The 20,002-nt window shown below is 43.8% G+C and overlaps 1 protein-coding gene across 1 annotated transcript in view; it reads right to left on the bottom strand.

Moving 5' to 3' along the window:
* The window catches only part of THSD7A (thrombospondin type 1 domain containing 7A), a 322,475-nt gene extending 310,326 nt beyond the window's left edge, over window positions 1-12,149 (bottom strand). Inside the window, exon 1 of the mRNA XM_015429430.1 lies at window positions 11,990-12,149. Within this exon, the coding sequence (XP_015284916.1) occupies window positions 11,990-12,149 (160 nt within the window). The remainder of the gene's footprint in view (window positions 1-11,989) is intronic.
* Between the last annotated feature and the right edge of the window lie 7,853 nt (window positions 12,150-20,002).

Genomic DNA, 20,002 nt, shown 5'->3' with positions numbered 1-20,002 from the left:
AACACTGTGAGCTGCCACAAGTGTGGTGAAGGCAAGGTAAGGAAAGGAAAAAAGAAGACAAGGACAAAGATAGGAGGAAATAAACAGTAACAGAAAAGGCATGTTCACACAAACCCCTCTTTCCACTGAGTATGATATCCCGTCACTGCCCCTGTGCTATTTCCCAGTGCACAACCTTTACATCAAACTCTTGCCAATGGCATATCTGGTAGAAGTACATGAAGGGATAGATCCTTGAGTGGATTTGGAATACAAGCAAGGCAAAAGACAAAACCAAGATTATCAGGAGATTCAGGATCTGCATTTCAGCATCCATTATTCCCAAAGGGAGAGCTTGACCCATTCAGTAGTTCATGGGACACTTGAAGGAGGTTATGAGACTTGCCTATATCTTCCCTGTACACCAATTTTATCTCCCACTCTGCACCGCAGATTAGATTACCTGGAGGGAGCGTATCAGTACCCCTATAAGTATGCCACTTTGATCAGAACACAAATATGAAAGACAGATAAGCAAGCAAGCAAGCAAGCAAAGAACCAACTGTGTATGTGTTCCTCTCTCATGCATGCACATTCCTTCTTTGGATCCTAGTCCCTGTCTTTATTTGTAACAGTATTCATTACCCAAAACTGGCTCTAGGTCTCCGTGTGCATTGGCAAGAGGCCAGCAATGATCACCCTTTCCTCCCATATACAACCAACAGTCAGATACCCACAGGAAACATACAGACATAAAACACTTGGTCATGCATACACACCAGAAACGTATGTGCACACAACAACCTTTCTCTGTATACATATAACAGACAAGAAATCCTACAAAGTGAGCTGACTGACAAAACTTTGGGCTGAAATAAATTTTATTAGTTTTCAAGACACGACCAGACTCTTGCATACAGAAAGACAGAGCCACACTCACCCATGCAAAGTAGGAAGCCCAGTTATCATAGTACAAATATATAATGATAGTATTCAGAATCTACAAACCCAACAGAAATAACTCTACTACCTACTGGTATTTACAACTAATAGTGCCATCCTAAGCAGGGTACATCATTTGAGGGCCACTGACTTCAATGGGCTTAGAGAAGGATGTACCTCTGTATAGGATTGCACTGTTAGTTTCTTCCAGCATCCAAGGACACTTCTTAGGCTCTCCCATTCCAAGCACACATTCACCCTGGCAAAGAATGCCTGGATGTCACTATTCTCGGGGCTTTTCTCCCATAATTACGCCAGCAGCCCAGAAGCAGCCATCAGTCTTCCAACTGACAGCTCATTGCAGTTCACAGTGTCAGCTGACTAACACAAACTAATGAAGCAAAAGGTGAGGAGGAGGGAAGTCAAATTCTGCTCCTGGCAGGGAACACTCCTGGCTCCATCAGCTGAACATGAGCATGGTATGTGGGAGTGCATTGTTATGAAATGACAGTTGTGAGCAAGAGAAAACAGCTACATACCCAGACAATTTTCTATTTCACACTGAATTGGTGATAACTCTGTATTGCTCTTTCTTTGGAAGCCAACAATTTTCACATTTGGATCATTCAACAACTTACAAAAAAACCCTCCACAAACACAATGGCTTTTTATTTTTTCTATGAATGACTTTGTGCAGCCCAGAAGCATTTAGTCTTTACAGGCTTCATTTTACATTTAGACATTATATGCTTCTGTCTATCCGCCATAATTCCCAAACAAAGTGCTAGGAGCATTAGTATGCTGCAGGAATACAATTAGTGTGCTGCAAGAAACTGATTAAATGACACAATTTAAGTTTCCCATGGGCGAAAGCACCCACCCACAGAGGAGTCTACCCACTGCATCTCTGCATGATTTATGATTCTGACTTGCCTCGTTCCAAATAGCCTCTCCTTGGGGGCGTGTAATTGTGCTGTGTCTTTACATGAGGCATGACTGGGTTATTCAACTGCCTGTGATGCAAACAGTAACCATGGGGTATCATTTAATTTGTTTATTAAAATGTTTACATGGCACTCTTGGCATGGCACACTCCCAAGGAAACATCCAAAATATTGAACTGGCTGGCAGGCAGTGGGCAGGGTATGGCAGCCAACTCCCACACCTGCCATTTAGGTGGCCACCTTGTGTCATCTCATTATAGAGCTGCCCCTAGTTGAGACAGCATACCATATTCCAGGTGCCACCACAGAAGAAGCCCTAAATCTGGCACCTACCACACTTTGTTTCAGCTGACAGTGGAACAGCATCAGGACCCTTTGTAGCTGATCTTAACCAACAGACAGCTTTGTACGGGAACAGGGTTTTTTTAAAGTTAAGCTTTCAGTGTGAATTCAAAAAAGATGTCCCGCAGCAGTTCAGGTAACATGCAGAGCTTCTTTGGTGCCAAAGCTCAGCCTCAGCAACTGTTTTAATTTTTTAAAGACAGGCCTCTACCATAGATCATATGAAATGCAACGTGCTAAAAATGCAGAATACTCTTGTTTAACTTTTAAATAACTAAAGGGAGTCCCTGCATACCAGGGACTGTGGGGAAGGGTTTCCAGATCATAGGGCATTGCTTCCAGATAGACTTCAGATCCAGAAGCCTTTTGGTTGTTTGCTTATTCCCCTCTCCCTTCTCTGTCTCTCTCTCTTTCTCCCTTCCTTCACTCCTTTCTCTTACTTTATGTCTCTCACCATTTTTCTCTATCTTGCTCCATCCCCCCACACCTACTGTCACTTCCTTTCTCTCTCACTTTCTCTCTTTTCCCTCCCCACCTTATCGTTCTTTCTTGATTTCTCTCCCCACCCACCCCATTACTCTCTCTTTTCTCCCCCCCCCCACAGTTGGGTCCTGCCTGCAGCTGGATCCAGGGCCAGACCCAAGTTTTTTTGCACACTAGGTAAGGCTACCTTCTGGCGCCCCCCCCCCCCATGCGTCCACCAGTTTTCAAACATAAATGCATCTTAAGAAGGATGAAAAACACAAAATTTTAAATTTGTGAGCTAGCTCAGTTTTTTAGCCTCCAGCTCACACATTTTTGTCTTAGCTCAGGAAGGATGGCTCCAGAGCAATCTAATTTACGCTCACTCACAACTTTAATGCCAGTAGCTCACACAGCAGAATTTTTGCTCACAGGAATCCACAGCTTAGAGGGAGCAGTGTTTGGGACACTTTATACTATAATTCTTCCCTGTGTCTCAACAAGCAGCCAAATCCAATGCTTGTCTCTCTGTGTTAATGTGAGTTTACTCCCACTTCACAGGACTGTGGTTATAAATGGATGCAGTGCCATGATGAGACTACCACACCAGTCCTGCTGTAGCCATTCCTTGGAAGTAAAGCCAATGGATCTTTCTAGAATGTGTAAGGTGTTTTTGGCCTGGTAGTGGCCTGAGAATTGTAGCCCTCCTCCCCATGAAACAGAAATGAGCCCTGCCAAATGTCCCTTGTCTTATTGAGTATCCCCCCCCCAACACACCTCAGCAGCACAGTCCTCCTTGTTTCTGAAAAACAATAATTTTCCAGAGTTCTGAGGTGGCAGTCTGACTACAGATACCACCACCACAGAGTTGGGCAGCAATTTAAAAAAAAATGATTTGTGACAGGGATTACATGAAGAAATAAAATAGGGGGAGCTCTCTCTCTCTCTCTCTCTCTCACACACACACACACAGAGGCTGTCTCTGGTGAATTCCTGAAGGGAGCCCCTCCTAAAGGACGGATTTTGGTCCTCTCTGAGAAAGGAACCAAAGAGGGCCAGATCCTCCACGCTCAGCGAAGCCGGGCCCTTGATGCTCCCGGCCAGCTACTGCAGAGGCAAGCGCTGACCTCCTCCTGGATCACTGGGATGTAGTGCTGCAGCCAGGGCTTCTTGGGAGAAAGCCCGCGTGATGACCTGCAGCTAGCCAGAAGAAGAAGAAGAAGAAAGGCCGGATCAGGAACTGGGCGGGGGGGGGCTGGAATGCCTCCGGGATTCCCATGCAGATCCAGAGCGCTTTCTTCAGAGGGAGAGGGGAGTGCACAGGTTGTGCAGCCAGGCAGCAGCTCCATTGACAAGGAGGAAGTTCTGGACACCACCTTGGAAGCCCCGCTGGTTCCAAATGCCTGGCTCTAAAGGGGGAGGGGGGCACCCCACCGACCATCAGGGCCCAGCAGCCTTTTTTTTCCTCCGGAGTCCCTGCCCCCCCTGCAGACAGACTCCGGCCCTTCCTGGGGGACTCCGTAGGTGATGCTCCCTCCCAGCGCCAGCTTGGGCCACTCTCAAGGGCGTGCTCATCGCAGCTTCCCAGGATGGCCGGGTCGCTAAAGCTTCTCTTCTACCGTGGGGGTCCTGCCCAAAGCCGCAGGCTGCACCCAGGGCCTCCTGACATCCTGCTGCTTCCTCCTTCTGGGCGCACAGTGCAGAGCAGCAGCTTTAGGTGGGGTGGGGGCTTTTGGTGTGGGGACAGAGGGCAGCAGGGCAGTCTGGCGCCCGCCTTGGAGGCCCGCCCTAGGCGAAAGTCTAGTTTGCCTAGTGGGTGAGCCAGCCCTAGCTGGATCGTCTGCAGCTCATGGGGCCTCTCTGCAGCCACTGGGGGGGGTCTCTCATGGCCTGCTCTCCTCAGCCTGCCCTCCCATCAGCCCCATCCCAGCTTTCTGGCCAGGGTGCCTCCAGACTGCCCATCCAGCCCCATCCACCCAACACCTTTGCCAGGGCCAATGCCAGTCTGTTGTGCCCAAGTGGCAGGAGGAGGCTGCCCAGCATAGTCAGGAACCCCAGAGAGTTGACTGCCACAGGAGACTTCCTAACAGTGACACCATTGTCCATTTGGTCAACCCCGCAGGACCCACTAGGGTGGGCAAGGATGGGGGCTGAGGAGACTTCACCAGACTGTCCTGTTGCCACTGGCTTCCTCACTGGGGCCTGCACCAGCCTCTTGCAACCTGGCAGTGGAAGAAGGCTGCCCACAGCTTCACCACCTCTGCACCTCAGAGCCTGGTGAGGAGAAGCAGTGATGGGGGGCTTGTGGTGGCAGAATGGCCCATCTCTCTCCCATCACCTCCCTCACCTTCAGCGCTGCTGCCTCACCACCTCAGAGGGTTCGGTAAACAGACAGGGCTGGCTGCATCAGCAGTTCTGCACAGGCACTGAGAGGTTTTTTTGTGAGGGATTAAAACCCTCCCACCCATTTTCAGCAAATTTTTTGACTTTTCTGCAGACCTGATGGTTCCCCTAGGTTTGCAGAAAAACGTCCTTCCTCTCTGCAGATCCAGTAAAGTTGGCAATTAGAATATACAAGTGCAGGCCCACAATACTTGCAGGGGGATTCTTCTCCCCGCCACTTTCTCGCCAGGCCTGCACCCAGCATGATTCCCAGGCCTGCATCTACACCACTGGCATGCCCATCACAGCTCCTAGGCAGAGTTGCCAGCTCTGGGTTGGAAAATACCTGGAGACTTTGGGGTGGATCCAGGAGAGGGTGGGGTTTGGAGAGGGGAGGGGCCTCAGCATGGTACAATGCCATAGAGTCTACCCTTCATAGCAGCCATTTTCTCCAGGGGAGCTGATCTCTCAGCTGGAGATCAGTTGTAGAAGCAGGAGGTTTCCAGGCTCCACCTGGAGGCTGGCAACTCTACTCCTAGGGTTGTACTGTTTTGGAAACTATCTGGATTACTTTCCCCAGATGCTACAGTTGTTCTTCGCACTCCAACCTGATTCTTTCCAGCCTCTTGATGCTATAGCTGCTTGCACATCCTTACCATCCAATATAAATTGTCTATTACTAACTATACCCGGGCAACCAGGAACATCTTTCAAGAATAAGCATAGTTTGCCAGAGCTTCTCTGCAACATAATCAAGCTACAACCTAAGCTTTGCAAGAGATCATTTGCAAGCCAGTTGAAAACCTAAACTACCAGTGAGAGAACAATAACAAAAAGACAGAAAGAAAAATGCCCTTATATGCACCTCAATGATTAAAACTTTGCTATTTTATTTATTTATCTTGAACATTCCAAGCCTGCCTTTACCCACTAACATGGAAAAACAACTAATGAGAAGTTTTTAGTATCTCTCTGGTAACAATATATGAATAAATGTAAACATGCAATACAGTTAAACTTTTGTTGACGTTTCTTTTTTCAAGGTATGAAGGGGGGTCTTCTGAATCAGAGTGGTGACAGGGCATGGCCTGATTTGGAATTTTCAAACATCAGCAAATCTGCTATGTATGCAAAACTCCTCTTCCATGTAACATACAGCAACCAAGCTAGCAGTAAAAGGCAATAGAGATTTGGCAACAATAGCTACATTTAAGATAGTGTCTTGTTCTGTTTATACTCTGCAGCTTTAGTTTCGTTAGTAAACTAATCAATTAGATTTTGGCAACCTTCCCAAAGTTGACAATTATTTTCATTCCAAAAAATGTTAAGTTTTTTGAAACGCTATAGTTGTAAGTCTTTTGCAACCTTGCATCCAGTTCCTCAAGCACTCCCATATGCCTCACATCTAATTCTGCTATTCAGCGGCTTGGGCCCCATACAATTAACTGCTGTGTTATGGAAATATCTCTGCAATAAAAGACTACGCAGAAGGGATGAGGAAGGGGAACTATTCTGATATGTCACTTCTTCACAACATGACATCCACAGAAATGCCTAGAGGAAGGACTAAATTGGATCCATTAAAAACATTTCTTGAACACCACGAAAAGGTAAAACACTTCCAGTGCAAGAAAATTCAAGCAGTGGCATGGTCAATGAAGCTGCCACTTAACAGAATTTAATGCTTCGCAAAAGTGGAGGTATCACCACATATTCATCAAATCACCAGGACTCCAAACACAACCTAAAATTAAAACACTGATGTGTCCTAATGAGAGCGCAGAGAAACAAGCACGATGATTATTACATTCACTGATTTTATATGGTGCTATCAATGTCCATTGTGCTTTTATTATTTATACATACCTATAGTACTATCAATGTATATTTATTATATCATTACAATATTTATAAATTACTTTTTGATACAAAATACCTTCAAAACCGCTTAGATAGTAAAATGACAACAACATACTCAATTAAATTATGACACAACAAAGCCACAATACATCTACACATGGTACTTAACTTAGTTTTCTATTTAAAAAGTGCGAAAGAGGCAGGTCGCTGCCCCCAGGAAGCTGCCAACCTATTTTTCAACAATGGCAAAGACCACAGAGGAAGTGGAAAGGATAGCAAGGTTGAGAGAGACATGGATGGCAAGGGATGAATGTACATGAATGCAGTCACAAGTACTTAGGGTTGGTTATAGCTGAGGATGGAAATTGAATAGGTAGTGTCAAAGGATTCACGGAAAAGGAGTTTTTGAAGATGCATATGAAGGAGAAAAGGGGGCACCTCTTGCATCTTCAGGGAAGTAATTCCAGGCAATAGGATCAGCAAGAAAGAATGGTATTTCTTGTGCGATTCTTGTGAGTTAGACTTCCATTTTTCCATTAATAAAATACATCTCTATTTTACCATGGATTGGTTATTTGAGAGTCCTCCAAGGGAAAGAACCCTGTAAACTTTGGTGACGAAATCTTGCTAGAGTACCCCCTCTTGCAAAGCCTTTGTCTCCTTCACTAATCCCCCCCACTCAAATAGGAGACAAGCCCACTTTTGGGGCAACACCAACTGTTTGGCTTTATCTGTTCAGTAGCTATGCACCTGCACAAATCTGTAGTGGCAACTCAGGCACTTCTGGCACTGACTTCTGGTGACCTGAAAGTGAGGGAACCATATCCCCATCCATGTTGCTGATTCAAATACCAGATCACCACTGAAGCTCACTGGGTGATCCCAGCCTAACCAACCTCAGAGAGTTGTTGGAAGGCTAAAACAAGAAGCTACACTGTGTACCTCACCCTGCGTTCCTTGGAAGAAAGGCAGGCATAAAATGTGATAGATGGTAGATAGTAGCAGCAGCCATGCGCAGTAAAATGTTATAGCACAGATAGTAAAGAGAGCAGTCTTATATATACACAATCAAATGCCAGCATGTTAGACCACTTATGGTTTTAATTCCTGTAAGGGAACTTAGCTAAAACTATCCATTTAACCACAGGTGCCAACTATCATACCATTTCAGACAAGAGTTATTGCTCTACCAAGTTTCTCCTTTAGATGAGTCAAAACAAGAAGGGGGGGGGAATAATTTCAGTGGGACGAGGTCATGCACATTGGGCCTAACCTTCAACCCATTCTCAGGACAATGTGGCATTCTATACACACACATATGCAAGTCCCTGACAGCATGAGAACTGCTTCCCTATGGGACAATCCTGCACCAGTGGGGAGTATGTTGGTCGTATGCTAAGTGGGTAGTTAAGACTCATACGCTTGGTCACACTTGCACCATTGTGTCATTCACAGACACTCACCAGCAGCACGGGGTCACACTATCTGCTGGTTTCAACCAACCACAGATGGGGTCTGCCTCTCTCACGAAAAGCCATGCCCTCACAATGCCACAAGGTGTGCTTCATTCTTTATTCTTACTGTCCTCCACCTCTAACTCATTCACTTCCACCCAAGGCACCTAAGCTAGCCTGAGATCCTTCCTGTGTCCCCCTCCTTGTTGCTTTGGGAACAGCTGATACAAATGCTTGTGCTGTAATTATCACTAACCCCAAGAGGCCTGTTCCTACAAATTTCATAGCAATTCAATTCTGAAAGTCAGACTCTGCATCTGGCTCCTGTCTTACAGCATACAGAAATGTAAATGCATTCTGAACACCCCAAAAGTCTGAAGAGCTTTCCACAATACATTTTGCTGTCAGAATTTACCTCATACTATTTAACCAGAGTCTTTTCTATCACAGACAGTGTTTTAGAAATTATATTTCCAAATGCACTGCAGGCAGCTTGAAACACCATTTTCCTCTGTCTGCATTTTAAAGATACAAGTTGTGAATGGACAAACAAATCTCCACCATATAGTTCCTTATAAAGTTTTGAAGGCACCATACATGTGTGTATCCTGCCAATCTCGCTCCAAAGACAGATAGGATAAACACAAGCCCTTCTGGTGATATTCATTCCTACACACTCAATAAGTGATGGGCTGGTCTCCAGTTGATTTGGTGTCAGTGAGATTCAGGACCAAATTTAGGTCTGGCCCCATTCTAAGTTGAAGTTATTACACCGTCAAATAATATAAATTGTTTAAGCTATATGTAGATTAGATATAGGTTCATATCATGCTGTCAGTGGAGAAGGGGCCAATTTCACCCAATTTCCCCTCCCTACTTCAGCCCATCCAACTATGGTGCATCAAAGAATATTTTTCAGGACCAGTAGCAATCTGCTAGGGGAAAGGAAAGAAAGAGAACAATCTGCCCTGCCAACACATTCTGAAAACTTCTCCACTGGATCCAACATGACATTTGATGTGAAAGACTCAGCGTTGTAGTTACATTTTTTTCTGGTTCCCATCTGACACAATGACCTACTTTTACTACCCAAATATTTATTTATTATTCATTTCAGATGAACTACTGCCCAAACCAGGGGTGGGGGGGAGGAGGAAAGCTCCTAAGGCTAATATACCGGTGGGGGGGGGGGAGACAATTTTTGTCCTATTTCAGATGATGACCTTCAGCAAATGAACACATAACCCGTTTCTTAAACCTTCTAGAAATACAAAGCTGTATTTTTGATTACTGAGGATTCTAGCTCATTCCCAAGGCTCTTTGCCAATACTTCCCACAGAGGCCTGATGGGCTGACAAACCTGTGAAACATTTTGGAAGTCTGGTAACACTGAGATGCTTTACTGAAGTATTCTGGACTAATCGGATAATGACACATAGCTGACTTTTGTATCCTGCTGATTCTAATGTCCCTTGGGTTGTCTATGGTACAAGGCTAGCGTCCCATGGAGACTGACAGTCTAGGGGCCACAGAACTACAGAAGTCATTGAATGTCTTTGGAAATAACACAAAAGTACACCATGTGGTCATTATGAGATCAGCAGATAAAAGGCTAACTAAAGAGGGTGGATCTTTCTTCCCTCTTTATGGCAAGGTATTCCTCATCATCAGGGTTGAATTTATATAACTCTAATAATAAGCAAACCATGGATGATGACTGTAGCTTGTCTGACCAGATCAATTCCCACAAGCTTGCACTGAAGGAGAACACAGGCTTAATTTTAGAAGGCAGTAACATACAAAGGGAAAGTATACCAAGATCTAACATGGGGGGGGGGGCCCCTTTAAAAAACAAATAAGCCTATGCAATGTGTACATTGCTAAATCGAGGGTGCCTGCACAGACCAAACACTGTAATGTACAACCATGTGCTTAATACTTCTAAGCATCCTCCCCTCTACCCACCCCCAATATACTCCTTTATCTAAACAAACCAGCATAATAGTGCAGGTAAGCATATGGAACTTCTTTGATTTATTCCATACTAAACTGCATTGTGCTGCCCTTTGTGACTACATAGTCTCATCACTAAGTTATAAATTCAGTTATTACCACCTTCACTCCCATGTTGCTGTTATTAAGTACAGGCCATTACCCAAAAAGAACTATTCAGTAAACAGCAAAGGAAGGATATTGCTGTACTGTACTTTCTATAATTTTATTCTACATTACTTTAATCTAGGAACCAATACTCTGTTAAACACATGAGTTTAGCAGAATGTCTTTATAACAAAAACAAGTAATATTAAAGTTGCATCACTCGGCACATGTGTTTTTTTCTGCAGTTTCAAGCTGACCCCTAATAGACAATCTCCTAAATTTGTCAATGGTTCAATTAAAGAAAATAACACAGGGTCACTGCTGGGTCTGTATCACTGTCATTGTGCCATCGATCTCTCAGAATCAAGGCAGACCAGTAGAGGGGGTTCCCCCCTCCCTTCAAATTTCTTTCCTTCTAGAATTATTGGGAGAGCCTGCCTTCTAGCTGAATTGAATTCCCCCTTTAATCTGCTCCTTGAGCTGCTGGAGAGATGCAGTCTTTAAAAAATCAGGATATCAGTGTAATCGTAAATTGATCTGTCTATTTGGGAAAAGGCCAAGAGTGTTCTTCACCAACAAGAAGACTAAGACTAAATCTGTGTAAGTTCTCCCTGCCACACACACACTTCAAACCATTAATGTACTTTTTTTGTTGTGGCTGAATCTCTATTAGTAAGAAACATACTGAAATAACAATGTTATCTTTCTGATGATTATTCCTAACACTACTAGAAGGCTAACGTTTCCTATTTTGAATCACTGCGAGTCCATAAATCTTGAAATCTTGGAGTCTCAAAAAGGGCTAGAACATCTTTGAAACAGGAAGTATTACTTCTTTTTTTTAAAAAATGCATCATTGTCACTAACCTAGCATTAACAGTTGGAGATCAATGCGGCCAACATACATATAAAAATATTTCTTTTATTGAAAAGTTAAGAACAAATACATCTGCAACTGCTCAGTCTTTAAAATCAGACACATTGCTCGTTAGTGCCAGCCATCAAGGAAATAATCTGTCTGGTGTGCTGCTGAATCCATATAGCCTATTTGCCATGGGCTCTTCTGTTATGAGATCTGGCAAGTCTTGGATTATTTCACCTAATCCATCATTAGCTACATGTCCTAATACACCACGCAATGAACTGAATTTTACAAACACCAACTCCTCATCTGTGATGACTTCTGAATGCATACTGTGCCAATCTAGATGGAAATGTATGCAGGATCTCATCATTCTACATTTTTAGGACACTGTCAAGCACTGGTACTATCTTTCCTTCCCTTCTTAATCACTGAGTATGTACTCTTGTTACTGCAGGAGTAGAGAGAGATCCAAAAACAACAGTAAGGTTAAATAATCACAGCACAACCAGGAAAGCAATCTATCATTAAACTGTGCAAAATGATATTCTCCAATTCTCCAACAAAAATAATCCCAGGGGCATGTATTAGAAAACAGCCTCAACAGCCAACATGAAATGCAGTTAAAACAGAACAGTAATATGCCTTTCTCCTTCACTTACCCGTCTTCCACAAATACACAGATGAAGTTTCAAATTCACTTTGTGCCTTAGCTCCTCGGATTCCAAACAGAAGAACCACAAGAACTCCAATATACTTGCTTGGAAGAGTAGAAGCCCCTGGACCACTGGATAAAGCTGCGCTCTTCTCTTTCAGCCCCATGCCTTCCAGAAGCCTGCTCCAGTGTCAGAATCTGCAGTACAATGGATAACCCCGGTGGCGTGAGTAACCCCCCCCCCCTTCAGAATTTCTTCACAGGGACGGCAGAATAGAAATCGCTTTCCAGCTATTGTGCATACCAGTTGAAAAGGAAAAACTGTTTAACATCAGGGAACAATAGAGCTCTTGCTTGCTGCTGTTACTGCCTCTGCCGCTGCTGTTTCAACTGCTGCGGCTGCTGGTGCTGTGGTTGTTACTCCACGCTCCCCCATTCAGTGGTTTGTAGCAGCTTCCATCAGCTGAGAGAGACAGCTGTCCACAGGGGGCTCCAGCTGACTGAGCAGGTTATCTTGGTCTGGGAGGCAGCAGCAGTCATTTACACCAGCTGGAGGGAGAAGGAGAGAGGGGGGGGAAGGAGGAGGAGGAGGAGAAGGAGAAGGGGGGGGAAGAAACACAAATAACCAAATGCTGTAATCAGATGCATGCAACCAAGTTCAAAATGCTGCTTTCTGCACATCTCCAAGAAATATATCCAAAATGATACATAGCCCACTAGGACATTTTAAGTATAATTACTGAGAATGCTTGAGACAGGTAAAGCAGTAAAAGTATTCAGCACTAACAATTTCCCTGTCGTTTTAAGTTGCCAGCATGTAATTCCTACTTAGTTTGAGCTGACACAGTGCAAAATGGAGTACTGAAGAGATGCTTTATTTTGAAAACAGCAAATGGGGTGAAAAGAATGGCAGTTACAGATAATCAAAATGCTGATCAACTGAACACTTAGTGAAGAATAATGAAAGCACTTAGACATGCATTTGATTAAATCTCCCCTTTAAAATTCAAGAAATAAGAGAAATCTAGCTCCATGGGTTGTTTATTTGTTTTTTAAAAGTCTCTTTATCTACATACTTTCCTATTACTCTCATATTTGAACATGAAGGGGGGGGAGGAAAAACTAATGGCAGTTTAATTCTTATAACTGCATATCTTAAAGAGGAAGCAAAGTTCTAAAAATCTGTATCTATCCAAAAGGTCTTCATGACTATGTGTTATCTATGAGCATTCCAACCTACACTTGAATAATTCCTATGTTCACAAACATAAACTGCAAGTCAAAATGGGTTTGGGTGCAATTACCACTGTTTGTAAACATGAAATTAGGGTTACTGAACAGCCCTCTGATCTCAATGTGTTAATAGGCGGTACTAGGCTGAAAAGAATGCAGAACGAGGGTCTGAAGTGACAAAGGTTTACATCTTTTTAAGGACAGAATGTTATTTTAAAATTCACCCCAATGAACTGGAACAAAAGAATGCACTGGCTAATGTTCTCTACATATTAAGGAACAGGAGGGCACAGGAAGTGTTCTCAGAAGAGCTATTGTAAGATGCTGGGTGGAGGGGGGTTTCCACCAAAAATACATTCTAGTAACACAGCAACTGGAGAGTTTTAAATGATGGGGCTACTGTTTGTTGAAAGAGAAAACCTTCACCCACCCTCTCTTGGGAAACCTGTCATTTCGCAGAACCATCCCAGACTCCATTTCTTCTGCATGCACAGGGTTTAAAAGCAGCCTTGATCAAATAATTCCCAAGTCCTCATCTGTTTAAATATTCTGACATCAGAGCAAATTAGCAATGTTGAAGGTTGCAAATTTGTCTTTGTTTACTTTCCACTCTGTTACGCCTCTAAGAGGGAATTAAAGGCTCAGGAAGCCCTAGCACTGTGAGGTTGTGATTAAGAGAGATAAGCAAGGGTGGATTACTGTTCCTCAGCTGCTGAAAAAGAGGCAACAATCAGGAGATTATAGGTTGATAAGGGATACATAGAAACCCATGAGCCTAACAAATTTATAGCTTCCTGACAGAGAACTCACAGCAGCAACTGAGGTATGGCAAACACAGAGAGATGTACCTCAGTAATTTAAAATTCATTTAGAGCTCTGTAATCATTTTATCACTGAACAACAACAACAAACCTAGCACTGACCACCGTGGTCCAATTCTAGGAATTCAGAAATGTAATGCAAATGTTTATTTGGTGGAATCCTCCCAACTGTTCCCTCTAAATTAATAAAGCCTGCTGTTTTGAAGTTACACAAAATAATTTTTGAATTCACAAACCAAATCTGAATGCCCAGTTACTTCAAAAAATCACTGAACATACATAAATATGCTAAGCTGAGGTTTGCCATGACTATTAATTCTGGATCACTGTTATGCCTGTTACACTACTTTGATTCAGAGAGCGTTTTTGAACTGAAGAGCAAAGAAGAGTCTCACAGCAGGGAATTGTGAACTAGGAACCAGTTTTTTGTGTTCAAGGAATTTTATGAGTTACAAGGAGGAGAGAGGTAGAATTGAAAAATGTTATAATAGCTAAAAAGGTGACACAGGAAGTGGCAGTTCAAGCAGTGCCATATTATTGCATGCCCTTGATCCAAAAGGAAGCATGTTGAGCTCCCCATGTTCAGGCTCCTGAAAGAAGCCTATCATCTAGAAGATAATGCCCAAAACTGGGACACCAAAATTGAAGAGCCTTCGTTGGAAAGCAGACACAGAAAAGCTTGTGTGTATTAAGTGACTTTTTGGGTGGCAACCTACACTTCAGTGATTTATGTAAATAAAATACCATTCTGTACTTTAAAGAAGAAGAAGAAGAAGAGATTGGATTTATACCCCACCCTTCACTTGGAGTCTCAGAGCGGCTTACAAACTCCTTTCCCTTCCCCTCCCCACAACAGACACCCTATGAGGTGGGCGGGGCTGAGAGAACTCTGAAACAAACTGCTCTTTTTCAAGGACAGCTGTGCCAGAGCTTGGTTGTGACTGACCCAAGGTCACATCAGCAGGTGCAAGTGGACTGACCCAAGGTCACATCAGCAGGTGCAAGTGGAGGAGTGGGGAATCAAACCCGGTTCTCCCAGATTAGAGTCCGCACACTTAACCACTACACCAAACTGGCTCTCCAAGAAAGCAAACTATACTAAGGATCATGTTCAGGCAGGGGTCATTTCCTGCCAGAATGCGTCAGAATGGTGCTCCAGCAGTAAACAGCCCAGGGGCTGGGGGCCCCACCACCTGGGGGGATTTATATGCCTTTCTTGAAAGAAAGGCATTCTAAAGATGCCTGGGTTTCCTGCCCTGGAGAAGATCGGGCAGGGAACCCAGGCATGTCTGCCTGCCTGCCCTTCCCTTCTCCAGCCAGCCTGCTGTGGCGGGTTGGCTGGGGAGGGGAAGTGGGCAGACATGCCCCCCTTTTCCCCTGAGCCTCTCCACTTTTGCGAAGAAACTTGGGGAAGTGGGGGGGGGCACTTGAAGAAGATCAGGCAGGGAACCCAGGCATGCTTGCATGCATGCCCTTTGTCAGGTGGTGTGGCATATGCAAATGAATTATGCAAATGAGCTCCTGCAGCTCTTTTTCTATGAAATGACCCCTGTGTTCAGGTAATTCCAACCAGGGACACTTTTTCGAATGAGATAATGACATAAGAAAAGGCCTGTTAGATCACACCGATAGGTTAATCTAATCCAGCATCCTGTCTTCCACAATGGTCAGTCAGATGCCTCAGAAGGCCCAAAAGCAAGGAACATGGGCCAAAAGTGCCACTGGTAGATGCCCCCCAGTTTTATCCAATCCTCTTTTAAAGTTACCTACACTAGTGGCCAGCACTAAGTCCTGTGACCATGAGTTCCACAAGTCCATTACATGTTCTATGGAATACTTCCTTTTGTGAGTCCTGAATTTACTGTCTATCAACTGAGGCCTCTGAACTTAGTACTCTGGGACAGAGAGAGAAAAAATTCTCACTATCCACTTTTTCCACAAGAGGTATCATTTTATAAACCTCTATATTGTTGCCCTTTAGTCATCTTTTTTTCTAAGTGGAAAAACCCCAAACCCTTTAAGCCTTTCCTCATATGAAAAGTGCCTAATCATTTTGGTTGCCTTTTTCTATACCTTTTCTATTTAATCAGTAAATAGTAAACAGTTATCATCATTTGCTCTATATTATGTTAATACAAAAGTAAATCACACTGTGTATTATATATACTAGTCAAACAAACACATATTTAGAAATCCAGAAAATATCCACTGGCAAAGATGCCTGGCTGGAAAACTAATACCACACTGATAATTTGCTAGGTAGCCAAATCTGATGCAGGTGAATTTAGAATCACTTTACCTTATAAAATCCATAAAATGTCCATGATATTAACTAAAACCACAAGATTAACCAACTACTCAATCCTTAAATGGAGAAAATAGATGTTACAGATCAATGTCCCTCCCAGTCATTATTGTCACAATGTCTATTTGCATAAAAGATCACTATTGGTCAGAATATATAACTTGAATGGGAGTTCTGTGAGCGTGTCATAAGTCCTTATTAACTAATAAATGTAACCCATGGTGACACAAACCACCTATCTACATTAGTATTGATCCTAAAGGAGAGGGGAGATATTTTATGAATATACTTGTTCCTGCATAATGCACATATGCCTTAAGGGCAATTTTCACATCTCTTTGTTAAAAAGTGCATCAAACTGTTTACAAGGAGGTAGCATTTAGATGGAAATGTAGCCAGGCAAATGTTTCCTTGCCCCAGTCAACTCAGGCTTCTTTGTCTAATTGGAATAGAACATCAGTGCATATTTATATATGTACCCCTTTGAAAGTAAGGTCGTAGTGATGGGAAATACGCACACCTGGGCTGTGGACAGACTGGCAGCTGGGAGCAATATGGGGCCACCTCTATTTGCAGCGGTTTAAATAGTTGTGGGAAGTTTTGATCTGACATCCCACCCTGAACTGGCTTCACTGCACACTCACTCCATGGTCAATCATTCAGATTGTTACAGCATTCTTTGTTTTATTTTTCGCTCATGCGCATAAGGGTGTATGTGAAGCTTCAGCTTCCTTTTGACAGCTCCACAATCTCTCTGCCAAGTACTCTGGCCTCTCTCAGCCTCCCTTCCTTTGCCTCTCTTCTGTAGAATACATGGGGGGGGGGTGGTTTTAAACTGCAGATTTACATCAGAGTAGTCCCATTGACCTCAGTGCATTTACCCTTGTGTCAGTCATAGGATGCTCTTAGACTCTGACACAAAACAGGCGAGAGGGGTTGGGGGGGAGATGTCACTCAAAAACAACTCCCCCAAGGACTCCCAATCCAGAATGACTACTTGGCCATGGGGATTGACAACACCAGGGGCGATTATGCGCTTATGCGAACATTGCTACCTGATTTTAAAGGAGGCATAAATGGAAGGGAAGGTTCAGACTTCCCAAATGGCTTGACTTTGCAAGAGGGGCGTTCACACATCTGGCAACTTGGGATGAATGCGCGGGGATCCATTAGCACTGGAATTCAACTACTGTCTATTTACTCTGTCTCCAACTCATCTTACAATGGGGTGAGTACGACTGGGGAACGGCTGCCGGATGGGGCTGTGTGAACCAGCTGGTTTAATCCACTAGGGAGAAGCAACTATATCGGGCCAAACTGCCCATCTGACTGCAGCCCTTGAGAAGTATCCAAATCCAGATTTTTTTCTGCCTGCACCGTATTGCTTTCATTAAATCTACATTTGTATATGCATCTGAATGTACACCTCTGTAGACATACTGCCTGTCACAAACAATGGCCTTCAGCCACAGAAACCTTTGTTCTATTTGATATTGCATTATTTAATTGCCACTTAAGTCTGGTCATAACATTCCGAAATCCCATTCTGACATTAGGTCAAAAACCTCTCTCACTCCCCCCCCCCCCCCCCCCCCCCCCTCTGGTCAGAAACCTGCTTATTGATATGTGAAACCTGGGAGTTCCCTATTGTCTGGCACTCTCAGCAAATCATCCTGGTCAAGCGCTAAAGCTGCTTTAAGAATCTTTCTCTCTTGCTGGACAAACCCTAGAATGTGGTCATTTGGTAATGCTTGGTTTGAGTTACCATCTTGTGTTTTATCTCCCGTGACTGGCGGTCTTAACTATTCCTCTCACAGGCTAAAAAAACACCAGTCAACTCAACATGTACAATTCCAGTCTACTTGGCATGCATAAATTTGGCTCTCTTTTCAGTCCAACAGAAAAAGGAAGATCAGCGTGAATTGTTTACTTACAATGGGATGGAAACCCACATCACTAGTTCTCATTCCATGAAGGTAACACAAGAAGTTTTGTTATTAATAGATATAGCTCTTGTTATGAATATGTGGCTTGACAATCTTTACCTTTTCCACCCTCTCAATAGCTCTAGCAACTAGGCCCCTCTCATTTATTCAGTAAGAGACTGAAAGCAACATGTCAGTGAATCAATAGCTCAGTCAGTATTTTAACAAATCCACATTAACACACTGCTCTCTAGGAACAGAACACTAAGCACACCTATAAACCAAAAGACATCGACCCAATAAGAGGTCATCATAATTACACATTATTTCTTGAGAATAAAACACAACTGTTGTATCCAATGCTAGCTCAATAGATACCACTAGTTTTTACTGACACCTAAGAGAGACTGCTGCTTTGTAACAACATTCCACAGTGCAGTGACACTGTAAAGCCACTTAAAGGTGGGCAGCATCCATTCATGTGATTTGAACCTATAGTTTGTACCCCATATCCAATGGTCAGTTCTTTTAGGAAAATACAACTTCATCACTTATGTTTAGGGTTGCCAAAAACCCCGGTTTGCCAGGGGTCCCCCGGCGGGGGAAGCCCCACCCCCAACACCCACAGCCACCCATCTCTCTACCTTTAAGTGTGTGCAACCCGTGTTTCATCCCAAGCGCGAACTCTGCAAGCTTGCAGGGAAAAGCCAGCTTCATTCTTAAAAGGGAAACGCAGCTGCTCTTAAAGGGGAAACGCTGGCTGCCGGCTACTTTAACTGCAGGGAACTGCCGTTTCTGGAGATCTGGCACACGGGCGGGGGGGGGGGGGGGCAGACGTCCCCAACGTGATGACCCACCCCTTTTAGGAATGCCCCCAAAGTCCCCCGCTGGGGGTGGAAGATGGACTTGGCAACCCTACTTATGTTGCCTCTTCTGAACATCAGACCTGGTTATAGCTTTACTTGATAACCCACTGATCAGAGTTACAGCAGTTTCTTTCTCCCCTTCTCTTCTCCCTCCCCTCTGCTCCTGCAGTGCTGTTATGGCTGAGCTATAGAGAACAGTTGGCTTTTTACATTCTCTTTGAGAGCCAGGCATGGCAAATTGGCTTCCAAGCCACAGAGATCATGCCTCTTGGAATCCCATTTGGAGAAGAACCCTGAAAGTAGTAAATTCTGGAGCTATACTTAAATGTGAATATTATCTGTCCAAATGCTCTTCAAAAAACTGAAGCAAAGTAGATAAAGTCAGCCACTGCGACCTTAAGTCAAGAAACATCACACTCTGTAGTTAATTTTAACAAGTCTTATATCAAGCATTCCCACATAAAAATTCTAATAACCATTCTAGAATCCAGCATGATTTCAATTATTTTGTGTACAAAATAGTTATGGTTATATAAACAGGCATCATGTATTCTAGCAATAGATGAAAAAGACCTTTTTATGAAGTTATAACAAAACCCTGTGAGATGCAATGTGAGCCACCCATGTGTGTATAAAGATCTGGTTCCTTTACTTAATGCAAGAATCTGATAATATTGTATTAATTTCTCCCCTTATATAAAGCCGTAGTGGGGTCCAACGTTCCAATGCACACCTACACTGTTTGGTCGCAACAACTGTGAGTCAGAAGACGCTGGCTGGGTTGGCTGGCTGCTTTGTGTAGTCCCGCCCACGTCCGCCCCGGCTAGCGTCTTCGGCTCAGTCTGATCTGGGCCTCAGACAGAAGAGGAC

Source organism: Gekko japonicus, unplaced genomic scaffold (assembly GCF_001447785.1).
Source record: "Gekko japonicus isolate JY-2015 unplaced genomic scaffold, Gekko_japonicus_V1.1 scaffold163, whole genome shotgun sequence".
Taxonomy (NCBI): Eukaryota; Metazoa; Chordata; class Lepidosauria; order Squamata; family Gekkonidae; genus Gekko; species Gekko japonicus.
Note: the sequence above shows the minus strand (reverse complement) of the source record. Positions and strands in the feature narration are given on the sequence as shown.